The sequence below is a fragment of the Siphateles boraxobius genome, unplaced genomic scaffold (assembly GCF_051911475.1).
Source record: "Siphateles boraxobius isolate OS27281-9 unplaced genomic scaffold, OSU_SipBor_1 93, whole genome shotgun sequence".
Taxonomy (NCBI): Eukaryota; Metazoa; Chordata; class Actinopteri; order Cypriniformes; family Leuciscidae; genus Siphateles; species Siphateles boraxobius.
In genome coordinates, this window is record NW_027509223.1 from 95,468 (window position 1) to 115,000 (window position 19,533).

Genomic DNA, 19,533 nt, shown 5'->3' on the forward strand with positions numbered 1-19,533 from the left:
TACACCAGTGAGACATTTTGAAATTCCGCCTCTGTCTGAGTTCAGTGCTAAGGTTAAAGATCCAGCATTCAGATTAGACTCCCCCACTGGGGAGGAGATAACAGGCACGCAGATTGAAAAAAGAGAGACGTTTGGGGTTCGGGGTTGGTGGGGGATTTGAGATGTCAATCTGGCAGTGTGAAGGTTTTTGTCTTGCAGATCCAGTTCAAGGACGCCTAGAGGCAAGGACTGTGCCATCTACGCATCTCAAGGTCACATGCGCTCACCCTGTGACTCTCAGCAACAACAGGAAGAGGAGGGCGGGGGAAATGGGGGCACTGTAAAATCCTTCATTTACCCCATGGTTAACCCCTTAATGCCTTCCTGTGACCACAGATATTGTGGCTGCGTTGAGGCGCCAGTCAAAGGCTGTCTTCGATTATCCTCAGACGCTTTGAAACAACTCTGCAGTGCCACATATTCCGGTGCACCCAGGAAAGAGGGTGTGTGTGGTTTTAAAGGCTGTATGAAATGGAGGGAGAGAGGTTTTAACGTAACTTAGCCATTCAAACAGTCATGCTAACCGCTTCCTCTCATGCTTTTAACTCATGCATCTGCTTTTATCTGTGGCGATTAACAGTTAAAGCTCTGTTAAGTCTGCCCTAGTGCCCTGCGGTCATACATGAGCTTTGTGTAAAATTCCCCTGTTTTAATGTCACATGGCAGTTTGTTTGACTAGTTTTGTCTAAAATAATCTTACTAGTGTTGAGAGAGCATTTAAAGGATTAGTTCATGACGTAGTTTCTTCTGGGGAACACACATTTTTGTAGAATATCAAGGCCTTTTTTTTCAATATAATGGGAGTGAATGAAAACTGGAGTTGTTAAGCTCTAAAAAGCCCCCAAAATATCATAAAAGTGGTTAATTTGATTCGTGCATTGTATTGTGTTCTGAAACCATTGCAATACCTTTGTGTTAGGACCAGACCAAAATTGTATATTCTCTTTCTTTCGCATGTTCATGCCAGTCTATAATACAGTAGTCAACATTGGATCAGAAAAGACAAGAACGGGGATTGTTTGAAATGTATGTATAACTTTGAGGACGATTATGATCCACTCTACTGTAGAGGTAGCATTTTCTGATTTATGGATAGATCATTCTTTTGAGCAGGATTTCTTCAATGAATCATCCAGTTCACAGACTGTGTTTCCCAAAAGCTAGAGATCATAGAACCATCGCCACCAATGGTCTCTACGAACCACTTGGCTCACGATGCTTTTGAGAAACGAATGAATCGTTAAAGGGACATTGTGTAGGAATTTCTCCCATCTAGTGGTGAAATTGTATTTTGCATTCAAACGAATTGTGCTCTTCAGCACCTCGCTTTTTCAAATGCGTGTTGCATCTACGGTAGCTGTTATATACCAAAAAGCTATGACAGGATGTCTTCTAATAGCACTTGGTCGAGTTTTCTTTCGGGTGAACAGGTTTGTTATTTCAAACAAACTGCAACTTGACACAACGAACAAATGGATGTTTGATAGAACATCGCAGAGAAGCAACCAAAAAAAAGCTTGTAATTTAGGCCGTAACATTGACTTAACGTTACCTGTTGAGAAGAAAGCAGGCAAGTTCAGAGTCTCTTTGAAAGCTTTCTCCTGCATAAACTCTTTCCACCTGGAAAAAGCTATCCCGACATTAAACCTTTGCAATTAAAGTTTTGACATTAAAGTTTTTTGCAATCTCCGGTCCCGTGGCTCCACATAAGTATGGTCCTCCATTATAAATAACCGTGCAGTGCAGCGTCTCTCAAATCCTCTTGTCCGGTTCTGCTGCTTTCAGTCACGTGACACTGGCTCTGAACGAAAACGCGTTGTGGAAACGCGTCGGCCTAGTACTTTTTGTCCCTCTCTGCTATTATAGTTTTTCAAGATGGCGGAACGACATGGAAGCCTCTGTGGACCTACCCGTCACATGTATATAAAGATAATAAATTCTTCGTTTACGAGGATAAGTAAGATTATTGGCAGAGGTATTTGTACACCATTGAGGACATATTTATGAATAAAAATATTGATTTTAGATAATAAAATACTTAAACTACACATTGTCCCTTTAACAATTTGGATTCCTTAGTGATTCTAATAAAACTTCTTGTACTGTTTTTCTTAGCACGCTAACCTCTTGAAGCTTAATTTTAGAGTGAACCTGATGTTTGGCTTCAAAAAATAGCCTTTCAAAACAGCAGCGGTCGTGTACTTGAGGTATCTGTGCTAAACTAATCTGTCCCTCAGGCGTCCGTTATCACCGTTTTGCGACTTTTCGATTAAACGGAGAAACCATGGAGACTAAATGATCAATAACCACTGTCATGATCCCAGATTTTGTCTGTCGTAAATCTTCTGCCGGCTGGCAACCAGCTCATTTCATTTCGCTGTTGCAGATTAGTTTCCGTCTTACTCAAAACAGAAGTGTTTTGAGATGATAAATTATACAATCACAACAAATTTGTCAACAATTTCCGCGCTCCCTGACACACTGCTGAGACCGAAACGATCGTCTAGTTTGCATTGCGGTGCATTGTCCTAAAAACACACACCCGAACAGACACTCACACACACAGTGCAGAAAGGTCTGAGGCAATGGCGGGGGAAGAGCATAAATCTTTAATATTAACGAGTCTTGCTGTGGCAGGAGACCCAGCAGCTTTGTCCCTCTCTCCTCTCGGCTCGCCTACGCTCCCTCGTCATTTAATTAACAGTAGGGAGATTATGGAGGCCTCAGGCCTGTGAAGATCTGATTTAAACATGGAAATGTTACAATACTGTCGCTCTTTTGGCAGAAAAAGGTTGGAGAGGAAGTGAAAAGATTATTTCTCTGGCTCTCCAGTCCTCCACATTAGTGTATGGGATCGCAAACTACATCACAATATACTGTACAAGTCGTGATTTAATGTATTATAGTGCTTTACTTAATTGGATCACAATTGAAAGTGAGACTTCAGTTGCACGTTCTTTCCGGTATGGATTTGGCCATTTTAGAAATGCAAGTTGTCACTTACAGTATGTCGACTATCTGCTGCTTTATTCAGGAAATTAAATGAAATGCACAAAATAACTGAATGGTAAATATTGACACATTATAAGGATTAATTGAAACTCCAAAAATTAAACCAGGATATAAATGAAACATTTTACAGTTTTATAAATTTAAAACAATTTTATGATACAATAAATAAACAAATAATTTTTGGCCGATACCGATAATTCTTTATATTCGAAAGCCGATAACCGATATATTGGCCGATAAATCTATATCCAAATTTTTTTATACGTTTTGAGAGCCTGATTACAATAACAAAATCTCACCATTTAAAAGGCATGTCCCAAACACACAAATATAATGTTTTAATTTTATGTAGCCTATATGACAGATTTTGCTGTGCATGTTGCACTTGTACTGCATTTTCTTTTTTTAAAGGGATTCCAATCTTATTTAAAGCAATTGAAACCTATCATGTTGAATCTGAAGTGTCTCAGCTGAAAGAAAATAATCCATTATTTATTGGCTTTAATATATCAGCCAAATTTTCTTATCAGGCCGATTCCAACAACATCATAAATATGAATGTATATCGGCCAACACCGATATGGTGGCCGATACATCGTGTATCCCTAGTTATATGATTGTATCAGCCCTATATTCACCATTTTGGATATTTTTTAGAGTTGCTCCTGGTGTCTGCTGCGGGATGAGCAGGACATGCCGGTAATCAGGTTCTAGTGCCCGCAGGCTAGAAACCTGGAAGCATCGAACATCATGTGTTGCCCAGGCGCTTTCCTTTTCCTGGAACGAAGCGGTTAATGTTTCGCTGTAATTGGCATCCGCAGCTGCTCTCTAGTTGGACAGGGATGAGTCTAGAGCCTCTGCCTTGCGTGACAGCTGCCTAATTGGGCATTCTCCCCTTGTGGCAGGTGCCGCCTCCTCCAGCCGGGCTGCTGAAGAATGGCAGAGGATTACAGATGAGGACATGGTGACCCTCTCTACCTTCCGTTGGTGTGTGTGTGGGGGGGGGGGGACTAGTTCAATACCGTTGGGTTATCAGGATGAAGTGAGGGTTGGGTTCTGCCAGGTGGCGGATGACAGAGTGTCACATGACAGTGTCAGTGTGTCAAGGGCGCATACATCAGCATTGCTACAGCAACCTGTTTTTTTTTTTTCTTCTTCTGTTGGTTGTTTTTGAGGTTTTCACTCTAGCTTTATAGCTCCTGGCTGTCTTCACACTTCAGTTCAGAGAAGATGTCAGCTTCCTGTGTGTTCCCATGTAGCTTCTCTTTATATTCTCCAGCTGTGTATGAAACCAGGTGAAGTCGCGTCCTCTTGTTAGAGGCAATTAATGACACTCTGTGTAAAAATGTAATTATTCCTGCTGATGTAAAATGAGCTATTGGCTTTACTGTATCGCTGCCCTGTTGACTGCAGAGGGGAGTAACAGCACAGTGGCTATCTTTGGCCTAACCGTTAGGACATGTGTTCTGTTCTCACACATTGAGCCCTGTGGCTCTTGCGGCTGTGAGAGTATTTAAAAAAAAAAAAAAAATGTTATATATATATATATATGATGTGAAAGATAGTTAAACTGTAATAAGCATCATAAAAAAATAAATCCAATTTTTTTTTTAAATAGTCACCCGTTCAAAAGTTTGGAGATTTATTCTATTTATGTTTTTGAAAGAAGTCTCTTGTCAAGGCTGCATTTATTTTATACAGAAAGTACTCGTATTGTGAAATGTTATTTTAAATAACTCTTTCATTTTACTATATTTTTTAAAAGTGATTGATGGGTGTGATTGCAAAGCTGAATTTTCTGCATCATTACTCCAGTCTTCAGTGTCACATGATCCTTCAGAAATCATTCTAATATGATGATTGTTGCTCAATAAACATTTCTTCTTATTATTATTCTTATTATTATTATCAATATTGAAAACAGTTAAGATAGTATCCTGAAAAAAAGACTATGTAAATTCAAAGGAACAACATTTATTTGAAAGGGAAATGTTTAATGTCACTTTTGATCAACTAAAGCGTCCTTGCTGAATATAAGTATTGCATTTAAAAAAAAAAACTTTTTAACTGAAGTGTATATTAGAAGAAAGAGCGTCCATTACAATTGGTGTTTTAATTATCAGGATTACATAATCATTGAATTCCAAAGGGCCTGTTTTTTAACACTTTTATTGTTTTGATTGTGAAGAGGTTTGGGAAATGCTGGATTTAAATTTGTGTTGCCCGCATTGCCACACCTTAAATACATCTTCTCTTTTTATTTTTATTTTTAATTTTTATTTGTACATTAGTGGAGAAAAGATCGCTAATAACACTGTCCTGTGACCCTTATTAAAATATGTCACTCAGTGCAGCAAGAAACACATTAAATCTGGGAGCTGGGCATTCAAGATTCAGCTCAATCCCTAAATTGTGATAAATTGTTTTTCTCCTCTGACATACCTTTCCCCTCGAGTGTTTATATGGGTGACTGCTCATGTGTTTCTTTCTGAATGTTTACCTTGGATGCATCTGTACCCGTGTGTGGCGGCGCAGGTGTGTGTTTGGTTTCTGTTTTGTATATTTCTGGCTGTAAGTGTGTCCACGTGCGTGTGTTTGTGTTCAAACGGGGCCGTACAGCTGGGGTTGTACTTTGACTTAGCTATTTCGAAGTGTCGAGTGGAACGGCTGTATAATCTTTACCCTAGCCTTGAGTTTTCTCATTCCTCCCAGCCAGAGGAACCCAAGGAAAGAGGTTGAGTGAACGTGTGAGAGTGTGATTGGGATTATTTGTGTGTGTGTGCGCAGAGAGAGAGATTCATTAGTATTCTGCTGAGGAGTCCTGCCGGTAGAGCAAATTGATTCCCACACTTCACCTGTCTGAGTCTCCTGAGATCCGCAGCGGAGACGGCCGTTCTGTCTGCACTCCTGTCGACTTCGTAACGGAGGGCCACTCTCATTAGCCGTCATTAAACAAAGCTTATAGTTGGGATACTGTTGTCTTTAGTAGTCCTAGCAAGTGTGAAGATTGCTGCTACAGTCCTGAGGGGTTTCTTGACATGAAGATTTCAAGCGGTTGTTAAAAGTGTTTTGTTGGGAGGGGAATAGATTGTGTATTTGTGTGTGCTTTAAATTGACTCATTCGTTCAGGTGACCTTTTGGAGTAAGACTGCAGGAGTAAGGGAATACATATCTGTGCTAAACACTTGTGAAGTGTGGAGGGAGAGGGGTAAACCAGGGCTGTGCATCATTCAGAACGGAACGGAAAATGCTTTTTAAATTCCAAAGGAATTTCATCTTGAATGTGAATTTGGACTACAACTGAAATATAGTTGTAGCCGCATGATATTGGAAAAAACTTTTAGATTGCGATATTCTTTTTTCTTCTGCTATACTATATATATATATTGCTGAGGAAAAAATAATATCGCAATATAAAAGTCTTTTCCATCATGCAAAGGTCCCACTTTATATTAAGTGGCTTTAAGTACTATGTATTTACATAAAAAAAAAAAAGTACAATGTACTTATTGTGTTCATGTTGTATTGTAAAACACTTTTGCTGCTATTGAGGTGTGATACGGGTAAGGTTGGGTCAGGTGTGCTGGTATGGGTATATATAGGCCTGGGTTTAGGTGTAAGGGAAGGGTCAACAGTGTAATTACATAAATTAATTACAGCTGTAATTACATGCAGGTATTTTCAAAATATAAGTACAATGTAAAAACATGTGTGTACACTAAGTCCATTATATCAAATTATCAATTTCAATGTAAGTACATAGTACTTAAAGCCACTTAATATCAAGTGGGACCCATGCGAATGATAAAATTTGACTCTATGATGGTTAATGGATCAACATGGATGATCCCTTTATTTTCCCTGAATGTCATTTACCTGTTAAATTTCTTTGAATTTCAATTCAGGAAATTCCACTTCCTAATCCTATCACTGCAATTCAAATTCAACTTCAACTTCCTGTGGGAGTGACCAATTCAATTCAAACTTAGAAGTGTAGAAGGATCTTTGCCTGAGATGTGGTGTAGTTGTAAGGGCAGTGAGGAACGGGGTAAGATCTATTTGTAACTGGCTGTGTTGCTATTAAAGAGACAGCGGGTGAGTAGATATGGAGGAGTTGGCAAGTGGAGTCGAAGTGTTTCTGCGAGTAGCTGGAGCGTGTGTGTGTGCACTCCAGCCCCAGCGATAAGAGCGCAGAGTGAATGAGATGCTGTAATCTTACTCTGGTGGCATTTCGTTGGCATGTTCCGCCAACTTTTGTGCCAGCTGAAATGATGCGCCAAGAGGAGGAACTCGGGGGCTTTGTGTTTTCATTGGTTAAGTGCACTTAATCGATTAAGAAAATGAATAGAATCTCTGGTTTGAATTTAATTACTATGCTGTAGTTTATAAATATGAACATTTTGGAGTTACTTGTCTTGCAAAGAGCAGCAGAATTATGAAATAGGGGTGTAACGATACATTGTTATATCGAGATATAAAAAATGCGACTATGTATCGTTAATGTAAATGATGTGATTTGCGATATACAGTTAGTTTTATCCAAGACTCAGCTTACTGTATTTAGAAGGTATAATTCACCCAAAAATGTGTCCTCTACTCACGTCATGTCATTTCAAAAGATTTTCATTCAACTTCCAAACACAAAAATATTTTATATTAAACCTGAAAGATGACCTTTTGTGATCTTTAAATAAAAAAGTAATTCAGCATAAATTATAGACTTTAATTTGATTTGTTATTGTGCCATACAACATGCATTTTATTATTTTATTTTATTTTATTTTATTACAGTGTCCCCTCTTTTTTAGAGTCTGTAGGCAGTGTTTGTTTACTAATTGGAGTTTTTGGTTTGTTTCTTAGTAAGTTTGTTCTGATTGACATGGTTTTAGATTTATATCAGACTCTGTTTGCAGAGCGCCATAGCTGTTTACTTGCTCTCTGCTTTACTCCAAAAGGGCAAAAGTTCACTGATGTGGACGCTACAGTCGTGTTTGTTTAGGTAGCACGTCGCTCCCCTTATTTAATTTTCTTGAGCCATATTGGATTTACAAAATCTGTCCTGTGTATCTGAGTGAGCCTGGCTGAACACCAGCTGCCTACGATAACATGATGGAAAGCGGTTCACACGGCTCCCTTTCCTTTAAAATTTCTTTAACCTTGGCTTACCTTTAACGCCGGGGAAGCGTCTGCCAGTCTGGTGTCAGATATTAGCGATATGCGCAGCAAGGACCGGGTTGTCACTTTTTATTAACACTGAGCGCTTTGCATGGACTCCAGCTGTTGCGTGGACTGAGACTCAGGCGTACTTGACCTTGACTTCACAGCACAGTTCCTGCGGCTCACCCTATTTTTAATCATGCATTTTAAATGGTGCAAATGGATTATGGTTCCTTATAATGGGGATCATTCATTAACCTTTTTTTGTTAGGGTACCTTGTGGGATGGGTTGGATTCCAATTAATTTCATACCCCACATGTGAGCGTCACCGGATTGGCTTTGGATATCAAATCCCTGACATTTGCGTCAAGAAGTTAGGCGTTCACAGTTAAGGCCATATTTTGTCCAGCTCCTCAGGGGAAATTGCCTCTCAGCCACTGATGATGGTTTGACCTTCCTGCTCATGGTGTCTAGGTGAGCAAAGAGAGACGCCCTGCCATGATAAAGCTTCCTGTCTGCCGCTGTTCCCTTCACCACTGGCTGGTGAAATCACTTAAAATGCTGTTGGGTGTGAATGTTTGACATTGTCAGAGATAATGGATAATCACTTGTGGACCGCTGAAGGGAGAGATGGAGGGGAAAAAGAGAGAGAGAAAACATATTTTGTATTTCTTGTTCAGGAGAGTCATGTGTGGAAAAGACAAATGGAGTGTATGTTGTGAGATCGAACCTGTGTTTCCGGTCTCTTGTATGCCTGCTTCCTCTCATAATAGACTCATAGAATATAAGATTGTGGAAACACTTCAGTATGGGGAACACACATTAACTATAAACTACAACTGTTGCCTAAATAAACTAATAATAGTAAATTATTAATAGTTAGTAAGGTTGTTTTTGTAGGGTTTTGGGTAGGATTAAGGGATATAGAATAAGGTCATGCAGAATAAGGCATTAATGCTTTATAAGTACTAATAAAGAGCCAATATCCTTGTAATATGCATTCTAATAAGCAACTAGTTACTAGTGCGAATTGAACCCTAAAATAAAGTGTTACCAAGATGGTTACTAAAATAAATAAGTATTTATAGTCCTGATGGTTAGGAATCATTCACCCTAAAACAAAAATGATGTCAATTTCTTCTCACCCTCTTGTCATTCCAAACCTGTATGACTTTCTTTTTTTCTTTTGCAAACCTTAAAAGATATTTTCCAAAATGCTTCTTCTTTTTTTTTCCCATACAATGAAAGTCGGTGTGGTCTCATCATGTTGTTTTGGACCACTGACTTTCAATGTGTGGAATAAAATTTCAAAGAAAGAAAGCCATACAGGTTTGGAGTGACATGAGTAAATGATGACAGAGTTTTCATTGTTGCTGAACTATCCCTTTAGTTTTCCTTTTGTTTTTATGGACAAGATCTAATCTAGCTTGATCCGGTTGTAGACCAATATTGATTTGTCTTGAATGATGCGTTTACTTTATTATTGTTCTTATGGTCCAATTTTTCAGCTTGTCTGTCTATCTTCTTTCTCCATCTGTCCCAAGTCTGAACTTTTATACCTCCATTGGCAGGAAATTAATCTTAATCTGGCCTATTAAGATTAGTGTGAGACATCAGATAGCCCAGTTTTAGCAGGTTGCTAAAGGTTGCAGGTTTTCTTGGTTGTTAAATTTAGGTCAGTGGCCCAGGCTGATAATGTAACTGAGACTGAATTAGTCAATGATTTAGTTTTCCTCTCCTCACAGTCGTAACTTGTTGCATCCAACCTTAATGGAGTTTGCATCACATTTAAATGCGTGTGACCTTGTGCTGATTCTCGCAGGATTTTCCTGTCACGTCATCTTGAGGATCTTAAGTTACTACAGCACATTCAGGATATTCCAGGCGTGAGCATGCTGTTGAATTGCTGTAACAGCATCCCCAGCTCAAGGTCGAGCTAAACTCCTCAGCAAACCACTGAAACACGTTACCCCGTTGCTGAAGGGGCAGGACATGGAGGGTAAGATGTTCTCTGGCAGCTGAGCACTGCTTTAGGGGAGCTGGAATCCTGTATTAATTAACCTTTGTGATGGTGGCCCTGACAGTGGGAAGTCAGGAGTGTTTATGGAAGCAGTTCTGACAGGGTTCAGGCCCGTCGAGCGAGCAGCCAGCGGTGCTGTCATGTTATCTGATGCCGTAGCTCTGTGGAGGAACGGTCTGACAGGTGTGCCATGTGTGCCCCTCTACACCTGCCAGCTCTGCTGAGCCACTACTGGCCCGAGTATGAGGGGCTGCTGACAGACGTTTTTAAATGGGTATTATCAGAGACAATTTATATAGAGACAGGGGTTAAAGTGGGCCGGAACAGTCCGGAACTGCGTTCCGGCACCTCAGATGAATTATTAAATAAATAGATTCATTAATCACTACGAATCTCGCTGGTCCCGAGATGGACCGACTGGCCGACCAACCTCCCTTCCTCCCCGCTGAACCCCAGTGATTATAAATGCGTGAAATGCACTCACGGTGGTTGAGCACGGTAAAGTTAGTTTAATGTTCGATATTTCGCCGGACATTGTTTTCCCTTGCCACTGTTCCATAGGGTCGGGAGTCTTACAAAGATATCAATAGCAGGGTTAGTTTTAACATTATGTAACCATTATCGACATTAAATATTCGCTTAAAATCACAGTGCATTAATGCTGCAAAATCACACACTATAAATATAATAAAGAAGCAGAAACAGATAGTTGCAGTAAAGTAAGATATTTAATAAGTTGAAGAAACAATTTATGATTTGTGACACGCACATACACACCAACAGACACACAAACAAACAAACACGAACAGACACTCTCTCTCTCTCTCTCTCTCTCTCTCTCACACACTCACACACACACACACACACACACACACACAGAACGCAGCCACCGAATCCACCGAACGCAGCCACCTGTAATAAAAATTGAGAAGAAGCTTTTCAACATGTTTGCATCAGTAATTCCTAAAAATTAAATTCGGAAAACATTAAGCCTATACCTTTTTTATTGTATGTGGATGTGGGAGGGGAAAATGTCGAGACTAAAGCCCTATATTCGGATTAACTTTACAAGGGTAGATGGAGTAAGTTAATAATGTAATTTTACCACAGGACTTCTGTAATATCAATAGCCAAATCGCATGTGATAAGATATAGGTTATCAATAACACTAGAAGTTGGAGGGGTAACTCAATTTGCGCATCGCTGTCATGCGTGTATTACATTTCTTCCTGATATCATGTGCGCAAACACAAATAACCTATACAACAGGGCAGTTGAATGCTTATCTGATAACCTAGCTGTTGTAATTATTACTTTAACAGTTATCCCACCTCTCCATGCCGAGTGAACACCGGCTGATGCAGTAAACAGCATTTCACAACGATTTCAGTACAGTAATAGCAAATATCTTTGCTCCTTCTCGATTATCTGGTAATATTCTATTCACAAAATACAACCAATAGTACGGTAATGTTAAGACTTACTTGTGAAAAGCCCTATTTTCGATGGTCCGGCGATTAGAACAGGAAAATGCTCCACAATGCTCTGGCATCTTATCTGCTGCCACGCAACGAAACTAGGAATACGACCGGTTCAAGATGGCGGCCGGATTTCTCGGTTTCCAGCGGCCAATAGGGCATCTAGTCTCTAAATGATATCTATGATACCCCACCTACCAAATCCCACTTTATCCACTGTATAGAGACATGCCACTTCCTCAATCCTCATTACAACTATATAGGGAAAACCCGTAACGTCAAAGATGGCGGTTGTATGCACATGTGCCGCCCTCCCGCTGGAAAGCCAATCGTCTGCTTTTAACAGTCAAGCCGGGAAACATTTGAGCCTATCGTCTGGTTCCACTGACGCATGCGCACAGTTGAGGTTTGCGACAACGGAAAATACGTTGATGTTTGAAAAGGCGACAGATTTGATATGCAGTGTATGTGTGCGTTTGTGTAAATATCAGACATCCCAAGTCTCCCGGAAGCTCCAGGAGTCTCCCGCATATTGATAGCGTCTCCCTGATGCCCGCAAATTAGTTCAAATCTCCCGGAATCTAGAGCGAGTGAGCGAGAGCGCGTACATACTGTGTTTCAAACTGTGTAGCGCACGCGCGGCAGAGAGGGAGAGAACCCTTGCGCATGTGTAGTAAAAGTATAACCTGTAGGGAAAAAGGCGTTTTAAACCTTATTTTGGGGCAAAGTCATCAAACTTTTTCATTGATTTTTATCATATTTTACTGCTGTTTCTATACATGCAGTGTTTATGTCCCGGTGACCAGTGAAAGTGCAGTTCTGACTCTCTGCCCATTCACTTAGATAGGAGCCTGGTCTTGTTAGTCCGAAATAGCGGCCCGGAAGCGTTGCCAAGATGGTGGCCGAGTGGCATGACTTGCCTAAAAGGATTTTGGTATTATTCACTTCTTTGGTCCTGTTATGACACGTAAACTGTCATATCTGTGGAAGAGGAAATGTTTTATATAGATTGTAGTTCTAAACTTGTTTTCCTGTATTTAACAATAGTTTTTCAGTCATAATATAACTTGGTATTTGCTCATATCAGAAAGAGATTGTGTTTATCAAAAAGAGCAGATCTGTGTTAATGTTTTACTTGAGGAAGCACTGATATAATAATTCTGATGGATACCGATAAGCTGATAATTATTTTCATACAATGACTGATGATGACCGATAAATGACAAGCATCAAAATTCCATACTGTTTTTGTCAAAAGTGAATGTAGGCATCACATTTTGTGAGTGATATTTATAGTGTTAATTTTTTTAAAGATGCTTGAGCACAGCAGGCAAGAAGTTGTCTTTCTTACTAACAAAGTTTAAGCTAATATCTTTCTTTTGGATGTAGTATGCACAAAAACAGGTTCACTTAGATTTAAGAAACCTTAAGATATCTATTTACACTCCTTAATCTGTGGTGATACCGATAATTCTCAGAAAGGCTCAGCCTCATGTGAAGTAATGGACATTTAAAGACTTTCTTTACGTAAGAATGAACATTGAGAGGTCCTAAAGCTCGGTGTCAGAGCAGCTTGATTGACATTTGCTGGAGTCACTATATAGAGTTTGTCAAAAAGAAGCTTTGTGTTCACTCTAAAGTTTTTCGCTTTTTTTGCTTGAATTTAATTACTTGTTTTGTGATTAATTGGTCTTGACAGAGACTTCAAAGAAAGTTACAGTGGTTGTTTTGATGATGCTGGGATGTTGAAGCCTGTCACTCATGGTGGTTTCTCTCTTCTTGTGCTGTAGGTTCCCGTGTGGCCACATCTGAGATCTGAAGAGCAAACAGGGAACACTGAGCCTTTGGTTTCTCCCAGAATAACTCCCAAATATAGAGTGTTTGCTTCATCAGGACAGAGAAACCTCCTCTCAATATCATTGTAAAGCAGTGTGGATTTACTCATGCACAGCAATGGCAGCTGGGATGTTGTGTTTGACATTACAAATGCCCTCTGGTCATAAATGTAAAACTTTTTGACTGAAAAGAAACTAAATCCAAAGCGCTGCTGGAGTTCTCTGCTCTCATTATTTATGGCACAGATCTAAGACATTTTCAGTAGTTGTAAAACACCACATCAGGGCATCCTGCTGTTGAACATGACTCATGGGGTGGAGTCTGGCCCTGAAACCCACCAGGATTCTGCTGCTTTAACATATCTGGAAGGTTTGCTAATGCATCCGGTCACCGCTGGGCCTGCTGCCACTGCCACACAGAGATCAGAACCTGTTCACAACAACGTAGAGAATGCCAACAGGGTGACTAGGGTGTTTCAACCCCCAAATCGTGGCTCCCCCTTGCCAGACAAGGGTAGACCACCAAGTGCTGCCTCACAGCACCTTAAAAAAGCCAGACTACTGCGCTCAGGAGCGTGGAATGAAGATGACAGCCAGAAACGATCAAACACTGTAGTGGAAGTGAATGGACAGAGAAGGGAGCACTACAAAGGAAGCCTGGATGGCTCTGGGCAGGGAGAGAGCACCTTGCTGGCTTCTCTGCTGCAGTCCTTCAGCTCTCGGCTGCAGAGTGTCGCCTTGTCACAGCACATTTCTCAAAGCCACAAACCGCTCGACAGGGAGAGCAGTGAAAGTGCTCCTGTTGATAAGGAAACTTACCAGAGTTACGGCACAGCGTCAGGCCGCCTAAAAAGCCTCATGAGGAAAAGCAAGCACCAGAAACAAACAGTGCCTTACTGTTGTCAGAGCAACCAGAATCGAGGCTCTGATTCTCCTCATTCTTCTCAAAGCTCTGCCCAGCCCTCTAGCTCAGAATCATTGTCCTGCACAGAGCGTCTCAAGGCTGTTGCCAATATAGTACGGACCAGGACCAGTCCGGCCCCTTCACCTAAGCCCAGTGTCGCTTGCAGTCAGCTGGCCTTGTTGCTGTCCAGCGAGGCTCATCTACAGCAGTACTCCAGAGAACAGGCCTTAAAAGCACAATTAACCAGTCGATCAGCCAGCGAGAGGTTAGCTGCTATGGCTACTCAAACACAGGATAAGAGGCCTCCCAGCATGGGGCAACCAACAACCACCTCAGACATGCTAAGCTCCTTAAATGTCAAAAATGGAACACTCCCCCCACCAGTGATCGATTCCAGCAAAAGAAGCCCTTCCCTTTCCTCACCCACCATGAGACCACCCAAAGAGAGACGGCCCTTCGACAGAAACGGTCGACCGCCACAGAACTGCAGCAGCCTATTGCTCCTACTTCTCAATAATCACAACTCCCAGCAGCAGCTCACCAGAAACGGACACCTGGAGGACGACTGCAGGATCGTCCCGAGCCGGGCCTCCTCCCTGCATTCTGACAGCGAGTACTCCAACCAGGATAACAGCCTGACCAAAGACAGCAGTGATGCTGAGAGTTTCTTCAGCTGTTCCCCCATCGACCTCTCCATGAAAAGCAAAGGGCCTAGCCAAAAATCTGAGCCCTCCTCTTCATTAACCCCCTATGTGGAGCGCACAGAGTCTCTCATAAACAAATGGAAGCCAGAAACTTCCGTGCCAATGGTCCGTGAGGCCACAGATCTGGATACCAGCCCAGACATGAAATCCCATGATAAGGTCACTCTGATGCAGTTACTGCTGGACCGCAGAAATAACGAGAAGGTAAACAACAGTTCAGATAATCCTGGTTTGCGGCCTGACTCAATAATCGGCAGCCTTACTACAGCCCCACTTAAACGGATTGACACACCTGAGGACAGCAGAACACTGAGTCCTCTGCTCCGGCAAACCGCTACCTTCAGCTCCGTCTCCCCTTCATACTCTTTCCCCTCACCTCATGCCCAGTCCAGTCCATTAGATCTGTGCAAGTCTAAAGCTCACTCAAGTGAAAAGATGGTGGAGCCTCCGTTCAGTGCCAGCAAGCTACTACAGAATCTAGCCCAGAGTGGTATAAAGAACTTGTCACCTTCTCCCCCTCCTTTACACTCTCAAATGGTGATGAGCAGAAGGCAAAGCCCAGAACTTGAGCTTGACAAGCCTCAGGCCCTTTTGGATCGACTTGTCATTCCAAACAAGCGGAATAAAGCCTCTGCACTAGATAGAGGTTCCCCTCCTGCTCTTCCACCTCACAAATGTAACCAATCACCCTCGGCGTCAACACAGATTGAAAATCTTCTAGAGAAGCGCACTGTACTGCAGCTTCTGCTGGGAACAGCTTCCCAGAAAGAAAGAACCAGTGGGCACAGATTCTTTGAAGTAACCTCAGGGAGGCTGGAGAAGCCTCAGACAGGCTGTCAGAGTGTCAACTGTGACAGCTCAAACAAGCCTTCTCTGGACTGTAAGATCAAAACAGAGCCAGTAGAGGAGAATTTTTCATCAGACAGCTCTAACGATGGGGTGTACCATCAGAGACGATCATCACAACACTCAAACATTGCTGAAGCACAGGACACAACGAAATCTGAGTTATGTCCTACAGAAACAGCTGCTAAATTTGGACTTCTCAGCCAGCTTTTGAAACAGCAGAATGCTACCTACCATTCAAACCCACACACTAGGCTCTCTATGAACTCTGTAAAAGAGGAGCCAATGGATTTTCAGAGCCCCGTTCCTAAAAAAAGAAAACTGACAGAGTGCCTAAGTAATGAACTTTGTGAATCTTATGGAGATGCCACTCGTGATAATCTCCCGTCTGGAACACCTGAAATTAATGGTAGAGGCCTAGTAATACCTAAAGAGGAAGAGATAGTCGTTAGTCCCAAGAGTAGAAATTCTCTCTCCAGAGGAAGCCAAGGCTTCAATGTTCTCAAGCAACTCCTCCTGTCAGAGAACTGTCTGAAGGAGCTGTCCCAGCCCAGAGGAACCCCAAGTCCTTTCATCCCTCAGGCAAATTGTGCAGCCAATGGGAACTTATCCCAGTCTGGTTCCCATTACGAGTTGTCAAACATGCCGTGGTACCCATATTCTCTCAGTGCGGGTCCCAAAACAGCACCCTCACCTGTTGATACCACAGGGGGGTCGTTAGTTTGGGCTAAATCCTCTCCCAAAGCCAGCCCTAAACCAGTAAAAAAAGAACCCGAGGGGTCTCTTGGAGGAACTTTTAACAGGGAGGAGAGATCCAGTCCAGACTCGCCCCCTTTAACCAGGTCTAACCCGATTCTTTACTACATGCTTCAGCGGGGAAACGGTCAGCTCAGACCTGAGATCCAGGATCAGATGCAGCCGGCCCACTGTGTCATGAGTGCAAAAGTGGAGCCGTACAATGACTATGAGCACAGGATAAACTCTCCAGTCCACAGACAGAGTCATAGCCAGAGAGAAGAGAGCCTAAATGGTTCTGTGGAGAAATGGTAGATGTGAACTATTAAAGACAGAGAGAATCTGAAGAACTGCATGTACGTTTTTTTTTTCATCTTAAAACAGAAAATCAATAAATTTGGTCATTCAGTTTAAAACATTTGACTGTTTGCCACCACTTGAAATGATTTCATTTTAGTACATTTGTTTGATTTGTTATTATTTTATTGATGTCAGAATGAGATGGTCACATGATTCCCCATTCGCATACACATCTCTGAATGTTTTTTTTTGTATGTATGCTAAGCTAATTTCTTGGTCCAGCACAATGTAAAATGTCCACCACAAAAAGCTTTTTCTCCTTCCACAACTGAAATATTTATGAAGAACATCCAATTACGTGTATTATTAATGAATCCAGAAATGTTACTGCTAATTTCACACTATATTTATCTACAGCCAAATCAGGATCCTTTTCATTTTACTGAGACATAAAATTGTACAGTCTAAGCACAATATTGAATTTGTGGCATTGAAATGTCCAGTTATAAAGTATATTTTCTTACAGCAGAACGGCAGTGTAATCTATCAGGTCTCTTTCTTGTAAAGCTAGCTGAGGTCAAGAAGCGTTTCACGTGTGATCGAAAGGTAACAACATTTAATGGAATGTTCCTCAATCGTAACTTAGTCAGATTTACCGTGCATTATTTTTCATCTGGAATGAAACTATATCTGTTATGTGGTGATAATGGCATGATGTTTAAAAAAAAAAAAAACCTGAGTGTCATATTTTTAGCCAATGAAATTTACCTTTTTACAATTTTGTATAATTTGTTGTTTTGTATCTTATCTAAATATCCTATATGTAGCATTCACACATTTACGGTGTTGACAGGAAGTTGAATATTGAAAGAGATTATACAGTATGTCCACCAAAGCCATGAGGGTAAATTATGAATTATGATATTTATGGACTATAAATTTTTCAGGATACTGTGTGAATCAGACACTCTACTGTGAGAACGGATTGGAATTCAGTCTGATTCTTTTGTGTTTTATGTTCACTTTATTTGAAATAATTTGTTTGTTTTTTTTCAGATAGGCCCATCACTCGAGTCTTAAACATTAAACTACAAAAGAAAATCACAGATTTTATTCCACATTCTCTGTACGATTCAAATGTTTTGACAATGATTAGATGCATTTATGTAAATATCGCTTTCAAGATTACTATTTTGTATTGTTTAAGACATAAAAAAAAAGTTTTTAACGTCTTGCAGTGTACATACTGTATGAAAACTGTAATAATGTACATAGGGTACTGGAGGATGATACTTTTCTGCATGTCTATGTTGTGCTAACGATAATCTTTGTTCATCTACTGCTCTGTTCGAGGCTCTTTGCTGCCTGTAGCATGCACACGCATGGGGAGTCCCTGTGTTATGGGGAAATGTCAAGTCTTAAAATAGATGCTTTTATCATGGAGAGATGGGTACTTAAACCATAATCTGTCTGCAAATGCAGTCCTAAACTGTTGAGCCTGTGCTCAAACCTGAGGAAAATGTGCGTAATTGTTTCTTTTTCTGAATGGTTTTGTTCGTTAACTAAAAAAAAAAAACATTGTTTAATTTAGAGTCTCTCATCAATGTTGTGGCTCTGCATTGTAAATAACTGAGAAAAAAAAAACTTCATATACTCCTATGTTGACTGGAGACTTTTAGTTTTCTTATGTTCTGTCTTTGGTGTTTATTTGCACTGATAGCATAATAAAATATTGAGATGCACAGAACTGAATGAAGGTTTGCCATCTTTTACCTGTATTTATGTATCCAAGGTTACAATGCGTCGGAAATGTTTTCTAATATATAAGCTTACATGAGGCCAGAGGTAAAATTTTAACCCTTGATCGTAGTCAATTTTACAAGTGAACATGATTAAACTACTCGAAAGCAAGCTTTTTATCATACTTTTTTTTTTTCTTCAGCAGTTTTAACTGCTTAGATGTACACAGAACAACTCCAGGCAACAAAGTGTGAGAAGGTTAACTAGTACTTAACATTTGAACTACCAGCATAAATTATGACCATCTTCTCCATGTCTGACTCCAAATCATAAATGAACAATTTATATAAAAAGACTTTCCAAACTGGTATTTGCATGATTGCCAGTTCTCAACAATGGCAGGAAAGAGGTGGTAAGGAGGATTTGGAAAACATTGTTTCATAATTATGGGAAAACAGGTAGTTGGCTTCCATTTTGAAAAATGCCTTCTCCAACCATTGTGAGAGAAACGCATTGATCTCAAGTTTGCACTTCCTTTCGGCCACTTAAAACAAATGTCAGAATAAACATTTCAAGACAAAATTGTTGCGTTGCATGCGTCAACGGATTAAAGCATTTTCCCATTGTTGTAGCTCAAAAGTATTTGTACGATTATTTATATATATATATTATTTTTTTTCAACAAAATATCAAGTTTAGTCACATTTGTTTTGAAAGAAAAATTACACTTATGCAAAATATTTTTAGAAAATGAATGTTAGG

At 40.6% G+C, this 19,533-nt stretch overlaps 1 protein-coding gene across 1 annotated transcript in view; it reads left to right on the forward strand.

The window, feature by feature from the left end:
* The window catches only part of LOC143733268 (nuclear receptor-interacting protein 1-like), a 33,468-nt gene extending 14,690 nt beyond the window's left edge, over positions 1–18,778 (forward strand). The window contains exon 2 of the mRNA XM_077224895.1: positions 13,498–18,778. Within this exon, the coding sequence (XP_077081010.1) occupies positions 13,846–17,046 (3,201 nt within the window). The 5' untranslated portion in view covers positions 13,498–13,845 and the 3' untranslated portion in view covers positions 17,047–18,778. The remainder of the gene's footprint in view (positions 1–13,497) is intronic.
* Positions 18,779–19,533: the final 755 nt, after the last annotated feature.